This window comes from Octopus bimaculoides, chromosome 4, assembly GCF_001194135.2.
Source record: "Octopus bimaculoides isolate UCB-OBI-ISO-001 chromosome 4, ASM119413v2, whole genome shotgun sequence".
NCBI classification, from domain to species: Eukaryota; Metazoa; Mollusca; class Cephalopoda; order Octopoda; family Octopodidae; genus Octopus; species Octopus bimaculoides.
The window spans coordinates 146,297,361-146,311,284 of record NC_068984.1 but is presented as its reverse complement, the minus strand read 5'-3'; the positions used below and the strand labels follow the sequence as shown (position 1 = coordinate 146,311,284).

General features: G+C 36.0%; 1 protein-coding gene across 6 annotated transcripts in view; it reads left to right on the top strand.

Moving 5' to 3' along the window:
* The window catches only part of LOC106884256 (rho GTPase-activating protein 18), a 128,540-nt gene extending 117,533 nt beyond the window's left edge, over positions 1 to 11,007 (top strand). For all 6 annotated transcript variants that reach the window (XM_052967604.1, XM_014935535.2, XM_052967605.1 and 3 more), the window contains 8 exons: positions 360 to 519; positions 1,818 to 1,900; positions 2,490 to 2,696; positions 4,905 to 4,970; positions 5,387 to 5,440; positions 6,728 to 6,870; positions 7,795 to 7,907; positions 8,905 to 11,007. In XM_052967604.1, coding sequence (XP_052823564.1) covers positions 360 to 519; positions 1,818 to 1,900; positions 2,490 to 2,696; positions 4,905 to 4,970; positions 5,387 to 5,440; positions 6,728 to 6,870; positions 7,795 to 7,907; positions 8,905 to 8,990 — 912 coding nt within the window. In that variant the 3' untranslated portion in view covers positions 8,991 to 11,007. The remainder of the gene's footprint in view (positions 1 to 359; positions 520 to 1,817; positions 1,901 to 2,489; positions 2,697 to 4,904; positions 4,971 to 5,386; positions 5,441 to 6,727; positions 6,871 to 7,794; positions 7,908 to 8,904) is intronic.
* The last annotated feature ends 2,917 nt before the right edge of the window (positions 11,008 to 13,924 follow it).

Below are 13,924 nucleotides of genomic sequence, written 5' to 3'. Positions count from 1 at the left end.
ATATATATAAATATATATATATTTGTTTGTTTGTTTGTGTATTCCATCTTCTAGACATCATGTGAGGGTTGTATTCCCTATGCAAGTATCGAAAAGTGGATGTTGATGATGATGTTGACTATGTTTGACCCATGTAGTCTACCTGTTTTTATGTTCAAACTGGCCAGATCCAACCTCTCACACTTCCCCTACAATGCCATTCCAAAGACAATCACATCATGGAAATCTCAAATCTACAGCATAAACCTTGATTAATTGAAAACAGTTTGAATAAATAAGGATTGCATTTGTCAGAGTGTTATGTGAATATCAAAAGGGTTCTTTTTGTTTTTTTCACTTGACATATTTCTTCTCTCCAGATTCTTCGGAATGACTTGGAAGAACAGTTCTATCAAGGCAGATTTGACTGGAGGAATATGTTACCAAATGATGCTTCTGCTCTCCTGAAACAGTTTCTTCGAGATTTACCAGATCCTCTCCTCACAAACAAATACCGGGAATCTTTTGTTAATGTACAATGTAAGACCGCTAATGATTACCTCCCTTTCTGTTCACATGCACACGTGTGTGTGTGTGTGTGTGTGTGTTAATAAAATAGTTCAATACACTTTAATAACACTAAAAAAATGTTGAAAAATATTGATTTCTTTAGGTTAGATGCTAGACCAATTTTTATACAGGATATTGTGAGTGGATTTAGTTGACAGAGACTGAAAGGAGGCCGTCCTTGTGTGTGTGTGTGTGTGTGTGTGTGTGTGTGTATTTGTGTTTCCTTGTTTTGACTGGATACATTAGTTGTAAGCAAGTATCACCATGATACAAGTGGTGTTATTTGTTTCAAACTTTCCACTAAAACATGTCTGGCCCTTGCTAAAACCTACCTCAACCAATTCTTTGTCTGAACCATACAAACGTGGAAAAGTGAATGTTAGAGCAATGATGATGATGAGACAGGTTGCAGGAGAGGACGGAAGGAATCCCAGCTCCTGTTTTGCTTCTTACTGCAGCAATTCCTCAATAAACTAAGATCTCGATGTCATTTTCTACCATTTAAACTTTTTTTTTTTCTTGAGCCCTTGAACTTCTAAAGCTGGTTCCTGAAATCACAACTTTCTGAATGGGACGCTGATCCATTCAGTGCTCAAGGCCAGCAATTTTGACGGTAGAGGTCAAGTTGACTAGATTGACCTCCAGTACTTGACTGGTACTTCACTTTATTGACCTCCAAACGGATGAAAAGTAAAGTTGACCGCAATGGATTTCAGAATATAAAAACCTGCTGAGCATTTTGTTTGACATATTAATGATTTTGCAGGTTTACCACTTGTTTAACCCTTTCGTTACTGTATTTCTGTTGAGATGCTCTGTCAGGTTTCTTTCAATTCATTTTAAATACAACAAAGAATTTAGTAAAATAACTTGGTTATCATTAAGCTGGTGTTAGGAACATAAATTGTGACTAAGGTTTGGTGGAAGAATTTAATTCAAAACTTATGAAAGCAAGACATTTATACTCAGAGCCAAAGCCGGTTTCAGCCAGGTTGGTAACAAAAGGGTTAAACATTGCCATGCCTTAATTAGTTGACTCCTGGTTTATTTTAGTCAAACAAATAATCTTTCCAATCGCCTTACAATATACACACAAACACGCACACACGCACACACACACGTTGACTTTGTCTATTCTGATTTGTCTCTCTCTCATTCATTCATTCATTGTCTGCCTTTGTCAAACTCTGAATTATTCTCTGTTGATATTTATTTGTGGCTCTTGTCTCAAACTGTTTTCTAATTTTCTCTTTTATATTTTTTTTTAGTCATCCCTAACCTTCGGGATCAACTGAAAGCATTGAATCTCCTGCTCATGGTTTTACCTGATGCTCACAGAAACTCACTTATGGTCAGTATTCTATAGGGATTCTGGTTTTTCTTACATTTTGTTTGTTCTTGAGATGAAGTTGAACTGTATTGTACACTTGTTAATTTCACAGTGCTCCCACTACTGCTGTTTACAGCAATAATATATTCCTAACAGATGATATATACAGTGTGATTCATATGGATCTGTTTAAGATAAGGTTAATAAGTAGAAATCAGCATTTATTGATGGACAGAAATCAATAAATAAACGCCACATTTGCTAGCATATAAGACATGCTTTTTCTGTTTTCAAATGTATATAAAAAAAAGAATTGCCCTGCATCTAATGTGACTATATTACAAACCATGCACAATATAATAATAATTTTCATTGTACAGGTTGTTTAGCAAACACTAGCATCAAACATCATCACATTTTATTCAAAAGTCCAGTTGTGATAGGAAAGCAGGCAATGGGGACAGATGAAGGATGCTACAAGAAGTCTTCGGCTTTGATCCTGCACACTGGTGGTCAAAGCAAATGGCCCTTTTTTTTTTTTTAGTTTTTATCCCTAAATTGATGAATGTTAAAATAATGTGATTAATGAAATAATTTTCTTCCATTGTAGATTTTATTAAGATTCCTGAAGAAAGTCATCTATTACCAAAATGAAAACAAAATGACTTTGTCAAATGTTGCAATGATTATGGCACCAAATCTCTTCCTCTCTTCATCATCAAAAAAATTAAAGAATTTCAAAGACTGGGAAATTTCTATAGCTGTGCCTGCCTACATTATCAAATTGATGGTCAATTATATTGATATTTTATGGACAGTAAGTTGTTGACTTTTTACCAATTCTAATTGTGGCTATTATATATATATATATATATATATATATATATAATCATCATCATTGCTTAACGTCCACCTGATGATGATGATGATGGTTTAGCTTGATTTCTACAGCTGGATGCCCTTCCTGATGCCTAGCACTCCAAGACTACAAAATTATCAAAGTTTTAATTTAATTCTGAAACTTTTTGGATCATAGAACCAGAGATAGTCTCAGACAAGTTGGCACCAAATGGTTTTAGAATGGGAAAATGACTTGCATAGGTCTTCCTAGGCAGAGATTTAGATGTCTTCTGAAGCAAAGTAGCTATTTTGTGAAAGAGGTCGAAAGAAGCCAAAATGCTGTATTGCTGCAGACATTTTAGACTCCGTGAGACAATTCAGAATTTAAATTACATAACTGTAACCACTTTGTTTATTCTCATATTGACACACACACACACACACACACACACTCTCTCTCTCGCTCTCGCTCTCTCTCTCGCTCTCGCTCTCTCTCTCGCTCTCGCTCTCTCTCTCGCTCTCGCTCTCTCTCTTGCTCTCTCTCAAACTCTAAACCCTTTCAATACCAACCTGCCTGAGACAGAACCTGTTTTAAAGTGATCTTAATTAAAACCTATCAAAATTTCAGGTCAATTTGTTTTCCAAACACTGTTAACGACTGTTATTTTCATAAGTTCTTCATTATTTTCAAAATTAATTGAAACAAAAGCAATGTATCTCAACAGAAATCTGATGACAAAAGGGTTAAATTCTGCTGGGATAAAAGTCAGAATTGTTCCTTAAAGTGACTACAACTCAAAACTTTAATATCCAGATGCCATTATTGTCACTCTACTTTCTGTGACATTTTTTTTTATAATCATTTAATGTATTTAACCCTTTAGCATTCAGATTATTTTGTCCAATGTAATCCTCGTTTATTCACATTGTTTTGTATTAATCATGGATTATAGTTTCAAGATTTTGTTGATGTGACTGTTTATATGTAGAATGACATTGTAGGGGCGGTAAGAGAGGCTGGACCTGATCAGACTGAACATAAGACAGGTAAAATATTTGGGCTGGATATGGTCAGTTTGTACACTAAATGAGCTGCAGGAATTGTTAAAACATCAGACAAAATTCATTTGTGGTATTTTTCCAACTTCTTACATTCTGCATCCAAGTTCCATCAAGATCAACTTTGCTTTTCATCTTATCAGGATTGATAAAATAAGAACCAGGCAAGTCTGGGGAGCCACAGAATTACTGGCCTTGTGCTATAATTAGAAAGAAATTATTATTATTGTTATTGTTATTATTGTTATTATTATTATTAAGGCAGTGAGCTGGCAGTATCGTCAGCATTCCGTGTGAAATGCCTAGTGGTATTTCATCTACCATTACATTCTGAGTTCAAATTCCGCTGAGATCTACTTTGCCTTTCATCTTTTCAGGGTTGATAAATTAAGTACCAGTTACACACTGGGATCGATGTAATCAACTTAATCTCTTCCCCAAATTTGGGGCCTTGTGCTTCTAGTAGAAAGGATTATTATTGTTGTTGTTAGGAAGGGCATCCAGCTGTAGAAACTCTGCCAAATCAGACTGGAGCCTGGTGTTGCCATCTGGTTTCACCAGTCCTCAGTCAAATCGTCCAACCCATGCTAGCATGGAAAGCGGATGTTAAACGATGATGATGATGATGAATAAGGTGGTGACTTGGCAGAATTGTTAACATGCTGGATGAAACACTTAGCGGTATTTCGCCCATTGCTACATTCTGAGTTCAAATTCTGCCAAGGTCGATTTTACCTTTTATCCTTTCAGGGTCGATAAATTAAGTACCACTTGATTCCTGGGGTCAATGTAATCAACTATCCCCCTCCCTCAGATTTCAGGCCTTGTGGCTATAATAGAAAGGATTATTATTATTATTATTATTATTATTATTATAGTTGGAAATAAGGTGGCCAGCCAGCAGAATTGTTAACACGTTGACAAAATGCTTTGCTTGTCATCCTTTTCAGGGCCGATAAAATAAGTACCAGTTGTGTACTGGCGTTGATGTAATTGACTTCCTCCTCCCCATAAAAAATTGCTGCTTTTTTATGCCAAAATTTGAAACCATTTACTGTAGTTGGGAATAAATCCCTGATCTTCATTTCTGAATACTAAACTAAATATTTCTCTTTGTTCCTCTTAGATCCCTCCATCAATGATCCAGCAATTGAGACGCCGCTATGAATTGGAAATAACCAGAAAATCTTGGGTATCTATCTGCCATTTTTTTTTTCTTTTCTTGTTTTTTGGGGGGGTTTTTTCTACATTTTATTACATTATATGTGGCCCAGTTCAGTGTTACCTCTCGTTTTTGCTGTGGGTCATTGTCATCATTATTATTATTATCAATGTTTTGTTCACCTTTTGTACATATAAGAGACAATGATACATGTTCATGCAAGCACTTGACTGGCTCTGAATATTCACCATTGAAATGGAGAGTAGGAGGCTGAAATGCATCCGGTCACTTTTGGCTGGCCATTGCTGAAATGAATTTTCATCTCTCTCTGTATGTGTATTTTTAACAGAGATGTTATCTCAGGACAAATACTGCTGTAACTGGCCTATCAGTTTATTGTATATACATTAGGTATGATACAGAGATGGCTATTTTATTTATTGCAGAAATTAAAAATTCCTGGCAAGAAAGAACCAGTGAAAAAAACTCATTTGTTTGAGGTAAGTATTAAAAAAAGAAGCTTATATTTACATGTTTGTTTGTAAATGTGGTTTGGTGCAATGTATGTTTGTGTTGTATGTGTCTTGTGCAAAGAGTGCATACGTGTGTATTGTATGTGGTGTGTGCACTGTGGTTTGTGTATGTATGTGTGTGCGTATGTGATTGTGGCATAGTGTGTTTATGTGAAATGATGTGTCTGCTTCAGTTTGTGTATATACACATATTTATTTATGCAAAAGCCTACATCAATAAACAATCAATGCCTTGATCTTTTGTGACCCAGCTTATCTATTAATAAAGGATTAGCCCTGTTGACCCCTAAAAGTCTTAAGAATGAGAGTTGTTAGGCCTTTTTCAATTTTTTTTTTTTCTGAAGAATGTGTGATGTAATGGAAATAACTCCAAGCAAAGATTGAATTAAGAGTAGCAGACATGCTTCACCAGAAGCTTGCCACCAAACACATGTAGGAGCCTCTACATAGATCTTTGAGCTACATGAAGCAGCAGCCAGATTCCTCTTAAATGGCTAATAACAGACGTGTAAAGGAGTTCCAGGAGATCCAAGAGGAAGTAAACTGTGGAAGAGAAAGACCAAAGAAGACATTAGCAGAAATGATGAAATCTGATCTCAAGATGTTGGACCTGAAAAAGTTTGAGATAAAGGAATGCAAGAAATGGGGAGCTGCAGTATTGGAAAGGAGCCATCTAACTCATGCCAGCATGGAAAAGTAGACGTAAAAAATGATGATAATGAAAGCTATTTACGACCACTTCTATCTGTTACTTGTTGCAGTCATTGGACTGCGGCGATGCTGGGATTCCAGCTTGAAGTGTTCAAGTGTTTAGCTGCACAAATCGACCCCTTAGTTATTTTTTAAGTCTGGTCTTCTATCAGTCTCCTTTGCTCAACCACTAAGTTATAGAAACATAAACGAACCAACACCAGTTTTCAAGCAGGGCGGGGGGCAAGCAAACAAAGACATGCACATTGTACATACATGTGATACACACACAAATGTGACTTAACATACGTGACACATAGTTGTATAAATATATATGTGATGAGCTTCCACACAGTTTCCATCTCCCAAATTCACTCATGCGGCATTGGCCAGCTTGGGCCTGAGTAGAAGACACCAGCCCAAGATGCTGCGCAGTGGGAGTAAGCTCAAAACCGCATGGTTGCTAAGCAACCATACAACCATGCCTGCACATTAGGGTATAGAAATTAAAATTAAAATTACAGCCTAATTAGTTATTCATTGTTTGTTTGTTTTCCTTTTTAGTCACCTGACCAATTAGATATGATTGACATTCAAGTGCCTCATTTATCAAAATCAACAAGAATACAACTCTTTGATGCTTTGACTGTGGAAGATATTCTATTCCATGTGCAGAAAATGGAACATCATTTTAATGAGAACAAAAGGTAAGACAACCAGCACAGAACGATTTATTTGGATTTATTTATTGTTTGTGCTGTTATTAGCAGTTCCATCACCAAAAACAAGGTCCTTGGACATTGGGTAATGTAGCAATGGGTGTATTGTGCCTATGTAAAAAACCAGGATGACCATGGATGGCAGGCAATGGGCAATTAGTAGCATTTCTTTTGGCTCCTTACATTCTGTGTTCAAATCCTGCCAAGGTAAGATTTGCCTTTAATCCCTTTGGGGTTAATAAAATGAAATATCAGTCAAGTACTGGGATTGCTGTAATTGATCTAGCCCCTCCCCTCAAAAGTTGCTGGCCTTGGACCTTGCAAAGAACCAGCAACCTGTTCAGGGGAAATGTGATGCTCTCAGTCAATTAAATGCCATAGAAACTAAGTAACTGGCCTTATAGGTCCTAGGGCTGAATGAAATAATAATAATAATAATAATAATAATAATAAGCCCTGATGCAGTACCAAGCAGTGGCTTTCATGGCTTCTGATCTTAATTGATTGGAAGTGTTATCATGTACATTGTTTTGTCTTGGTATAAAAAATAGGCTACAACAAATATTCTGCTTAATACCACAGATTTGCTTGTCAGTTGTTTGACCTTAACCAGTTGAGCATGTCCCTTAGTGGCTGATGATATGGGCATATCTGATCATGAGCAGAAGTAGTGGGGGAGCATCATAGCCATGTGTTGAGAGGAATTCTTTGGGGTTTAAACGATTCAACTTTGGAAACATGGGTGTTTTGCTCAACATCCTTAAACAACCCTTATTCAGGGATCTTTTGAGCGGGAGGGGCTACTCGACCTGCAAGGTCTTATGTCCCATCAAATGCCTAAACTCCCCACCTGCACCCTCCATACACCCCTGATGACAGTAAAATTTATTTCTATAATTTTCTTCTTTCTAGTGATTCTTACCAAAAATGGCAAAACCAGCCTCACCACAGTCATCATCATCATTATCACCATCAGCAACAGCAGCTACCTCAACTTTACCTTTATGAAGTTGGCGGTAACATTGGTGAGTATGAAGAGCTTTGATTAAATTTGTTTTTAGAAGTGTAAAAGTGAAACTTTGTTGATTGTTTTGGGATTAAGGGCCTGGACAAATGTGTCCACCCCTATCCCCTTCTTTTAGCATTCACATTACTCTGTAAAATGTAATCCTTATTTATTCACATTGTTTCCAATTAATTATTATTGGAGCTTTCAACTGTACACTAATGAGAAAACTAATTTCTATTCAGTGTAACATGTTTTATTTTTATATCTTACATTAGTATCCTTTTTTTTTACTATTTCTTTGCAACGCTGCCTCTCTCTCTCTCGCTCACTCTTCCTCTCTCTGTCCCTTCTTTGCTTACCACCTCTATTCTAATTAGTCTTTCTATTTCTCTATCTTTATAGCTTTTTTTTTTTATTTTTCACTCTTCATATTTTTCCCAGTGTCCTTTTCTCTTCAATCTTTCTCTCTTGTCTCTCTCACAAACTTCATTTGTATCCCCATGCCCTGTTATTTCATTTAATAGCGTTCATCTTTTCCCAGCACACTCTAATATATTTTAAGAACATCTATGAAAGTTTTTACACTATTTCTATTTAGCATATCAAAATTAGAAATTTTTTATTATATATATTTGGCAAATATGGCCATCGCAGCATTTTCATGCAACGGAAGATGACATGCACTAGCAGAAAAACCACCCAGAGGGCTGTGTTTCTGCCGATTGGGAATTTATCTTAGCACATTAATGATACTTACCATTTTGGAAGAATGAAGGCCAACAGCCTATCACCTCCCATTATGAAGTGACATAACTGCATACAAATCATTAAACCCTGCCCCACTACACTTGCTTTCTTCTCCTCAAGTGTTAAATGTTGTTCATGTGATAAACATGGTGTTAGTTGTTTGTGTTCACAATTTCTGACATCTACTTTTTTTACAAGAACTCTTAAAACCTCTCATTTATTCTAACTTTTCCCCTTTTCTTTATTTTTTTAATTTCCTATTGCAGGAGAGCGATGCCTTAAATCTAATGCCTTAGTAACAGCAATACACCGAATAAACCCTGGTGCCGAATGGGTGATAAAAAAAAGATGAATTGGCAGCAAATTCCCAACTGCAAATGACCAATTTCCATAAAAACACCAAATTCCGAATTTTGTGTTTAACTAAATTATTTTGTATGGGCCACTGTTTAAGTCGATATATAACAAGTGTACAAGTGTCTGAATACGTTTTGTGTGTGCATGCCTGCATATACGGATGTCTGTATGCATAAGTGTGTTTCTGTGCATGTGTGTATAATTCATACACTCTCTCTCAGAAAGAGAGTGACGGGTGAATGGACAGATATACATAGATACACACAAACACACACACACACACCATGACATAGATGTCAATATATATATATACACACACATATATATATATGTATTACTCTTTTGTGTTTGTACACATACATATGAAAACATGTATTTATATATATGTATATCTACATACACATATAAAAGACAGTATACACCCACATCACATATATACATGTATGTACACATAAATATATATATATATATATATATATATGAGCATTTGTAAATATGTATATATGTGTGGAGGGTATGTGTGTGGTTGTGTGTATATATGTATATGTGTGTATGTATATATATTATATATATATGCATATGTATGTATGATATTTACTGGTATTGTATGTAGCATGGCAATGAAGTTTCTATGTACATAGACCATAAATTTGACAACTTAAATTTTCAACTCAAAATATTTCAATTAAATGAAAGCATGCTAGCAAAAATACATTTCCTCATATCACATATTTTCTTTTTTTTTTCTGTAGCCCATAAAAACTCTAATGCAAATAATATTTTAATTAACTAAATAAAAGAAATGAATTCTAGTAAATAAAAAATGGAAGTCACATGACTGAATAATAAAAAAATTTAGAAAGTCTGAATGTGTGAATTCATGTGTGTGTATGTGCATGCACCTGTGTGTATTTCTGTGTGTGTATAGACACACACGCATATATATATATATATATAGATTTATTTATATATATAAATATTAGTGTGTATGCGCGCGCACACATGCACACACACATACGAGCATATACAGGGAAAGAAATCGGGTATGCCAGCTGGCATTGGCCCCCAACTTTGAAGGGGCCTTCTCCCACCAGTCAAAGACCCAGGGAAACACTTTGGTAAAGAATTACTGTTTTTCTAAATCATTTAATTCTCTTATTCTGTCATGTGACTTGTATCCATCAAGTATACTACATGTGCATGTATCCTTCTAGTAGTTGTGTGTATATATACAAACACATACATACATACATTTTATGCACATATGCATGTATATATATATATATATATATATATACATGCATGCATAAAATGTATGTGTGTGTATATATATATATATATATACACACACACACACACGTACAAATGCTAGCAGGCTGCATGTACATATAGTTTATATGTATATATTTATTTAGATACAATGCATGTTTATATAGATGTATATGTCATATACATACAAACACATGTGTGTGTGTGTGTGTGTGCATATATACACACACACATGATTTGATATTAGTTTGACTCGGTTCCTTATAACATAAAAGTTTGTAGTCTCAGACAATGAACCCATCTCATGAGGCATCTGAGGGAGAGTTTGGAGAAAACTCTTCAAATGTCTGATGAAATGTGTTTGTCTTAATAAGTTGATGAAACTTTAAGTCGTACAGGGCTGATTAAAACTGTTTTAAACAATAATACATGTAACTCCTACCAAATGTGTCGAGTGCCACTTTCTTTTGTTTGTCCACTCATGTGTGTACACACACACACACACAAACTGAATGGGAAAACAAAAATCATTGAAAATGTTCTGCTTTTTGTTTCATTTTTTTTTTTTTTTTAATTTGTGAATGGTACTTTCAAAAGTATTTCATGGAATGTAAATATTAGATGAATGCTTTCACTCTATTTTTCAATAAAGATTTGCTCAAACCGTTACTGAACATAATATCATCTTTCATTAGAACTTTATTCAACCTGAAGAAGATATTAAAACAAAAGATTTCACACTATCTTCTGTGTTCCTTCTTATATATCCTCACAAGCTGATGTGAGAGCTATAACATTGATGATGTCCATATAAATTGGGAATGTGGTTAAGAAGTTCATTTTACAACCATCTTGTTTTAGGTTCAATCCTACTGTGTGGCTCCTGTTAACTATATCCTTGGGCTGACCTATGCTTTTTAAATGATATTTGAAAAACAGTAGAAATTGTTGAAATAATCAAGCGGAGACATGTAGATGGATTCCATGGTGTGCATGGAAGTTGTGGCTTTGGTTCTAGAAATGAGGAGAGGGAAAAAACAGCTGGAGTTCTGTGATGCAAATGAATTACTGATTTGCAACACTAACTTCAGGAAACCATCTGATCACTAGCCAGGTTGATTATATTCTCACCAGAAACAGTGAAGAATGAACAACTCCGCATAGGAAAGGAGGTTATGGAAGCACAAGAATCCTTCAAACAGGCTGAGATTTAGAGATGTTTTTAATGAAAGTTTTGATGAGAAGGAGGAAGAGACAGACACATATGACATAGAGTACGTCTGGAAGTTCTTATGGCACAATCTACTGAAGGTAAAAGCCCAATCTGTGGCTGGAGCAAAACTTCTGCCAGACCAAGGGTGACATGGTAGAGGAACAGTGAGATCGGTAGGGCCATAAAAGAGAAGAGATGGGTTTGGAAAGTGGGGGAAGCAAAGACCCATATCAGATAGCTAAAAAGGAAGTTAGGCATCAGGTTTACCTAGCTAGGGTAGAAGCAGAAATGAAGAGGTTTGCCAGCGACTCACAGTGTAAAGATCAGAGACTTGAGGTGTTCTGTATTGCTAGAGTGTGTTGGAGAGAAGTGTGTACAGAGGAAGAGTGGTTTGCTTGCACTTAAAGAAAGAGGCAGAGAAGATCTACTATAAAAGGGCATTAAATGTGGAGAATGAATGGGAGAGGGAGTCTCCTCCATGTGAACCCAACAGAGGGACAGCAATATCATAGAAAAGCCAATTAAAGATATGAAGACAAGGAAAGCTCGTTGTCCATCAGGAGTCAATGTTGAGATGCTTAAAATATCTGAAAGAGTAGGATACGGTTTTATCACCTGCATAGTTAATCAGGTTATTCAGGAAGGCATGATACCAAATGACTGGTGTAGCATAAATATTGTTAGCTGCTACAAGGATGAGGGAGATGCTTTAGAAGCAGTTATGGAGGCATCAAAGTGGTGGACCAGGTGATGAAAGTTACAGAGAGAGTTCTAGCACAATTCATTAGGAACAGAATTCAGCTAGATGACATGCAATTTGGCTTTGCCCTGGGGAGAAGCACTACTGATGCTATCTTCATAGTCAGGCAACTTCAAGTATTTAGCTAATAATAAGCCATTGTACTTGGCATTTGTTGATCTGGAGAAAACCTTTGACAGAGTACCTCATTCTATAATATTATGGTCTTTGAGGAGGTTACGGGCAGATGAATGCCTTGTGAAAGCAGTATAGGCTATGGACAAGGGTGCTGTTAGTAAGGTAAGAGATAGCCATGAGTACAGTGATGAATTTAGTGTACAGGTAGGTGTATACTAAGGCTCAATCCTCAGCTCCCTTCTATTTATCATCATCCTCCAGGCCCTAACAGAGGAATTTAAGACTGGAAGCTCATGGAAACTATTATATATTGATGATTTTGCCCTCGTGGCAGAATCTGTAACAGAACTAGAAAAGAAATTCCAGGTGTGGAAACAAAACCTACAATTAAAGGGTTTTAACTAATCAAAGACCAAGGTCTCTTTGTAAGTGAAAAAATCAGACAGGATCCTACCCACTTCAGGTAAATGGCTTTGCTCAATTTATAGGAAAGGTATAGGCAGGAATTCTGTTTGGTGCACTCTGTGCAAACTATGGACACACAAGTGAGGCAGTGGAATAGTAGGAAGGTTAACAGAGAATGTAGTGCTTGTATGTGAAAGATATATAAGAGCCATAAAGACTACAGTTAAATGGGAAACTGATTTCTTCAAATGTCTCAATGGTGCTCTGGAAGTTGTAGATATTTCTTCCCGATAAGGGATCTAATTTGGAGTGGAGGAGGATGTACCAAAAGCATAATTTCCAGAATAAGAAGAGGATGGAGAAAATTCAGAGAGTTTTTATCTCTGTTGGCAACCAAAGGTCTCTTTCTACAAAGGAAGATTGTATGGTGCATGTATATGAACTCCAATGCTACATGGTAGTGAGACATGGGCCCTGAAAGCAGAGGACATGTGAAGATTAGAGAGGAACAAAGCTGGTATGCTCCACTGGATGTGCAATATCAGAGTACATGAGAGACAAATGCATTTACCTCAAAATATATTCCTATCTCTGACTATGTTGGTCCTTTAATACTTTCTTACCAAATTGACTTTGTCTCAATCAGTGTCCATAAATTGCTTAAATTTTTAATCAGCTCCAGTTAGACAATCATGAAAAAAAATGCAATACTGAGCATTACTATGCACTTAGAATGAAACTTTCAATTTCAAAAAGAAAGCAGCAAATATTTCTTCATCTTCATGGTATATTTTTTTCTCATGCAGGTAGTATTACTGAATAATTTGATTCCTTCGTAACCATTTTAAGAAATACAGTTGTGTCTTTGCTTCTCAGGGGTTGTCACAAGAAGACTGAAATGTATCCAGAGTTATCTCCCATACCTGCTAGTAAACTGAAAACATTATCCATTGACCAACGTTATTGTTTTTGTGTTCTTGTTTTCTTTTCCTGGTGTGAGCGTAGCTGAGTGTTGAAAAAAGTTCATTTCTCAAATAGTTTCAGGCAAATGTCTTCTTCTATAGCCACAGGCCAACCAATGAGCGACTTTAAGAGATGAAAACTACACAGAAGCTTGTGCTGTATACATAACTTCATTGTCGTCATCTGATGTCTGCTGTCCATG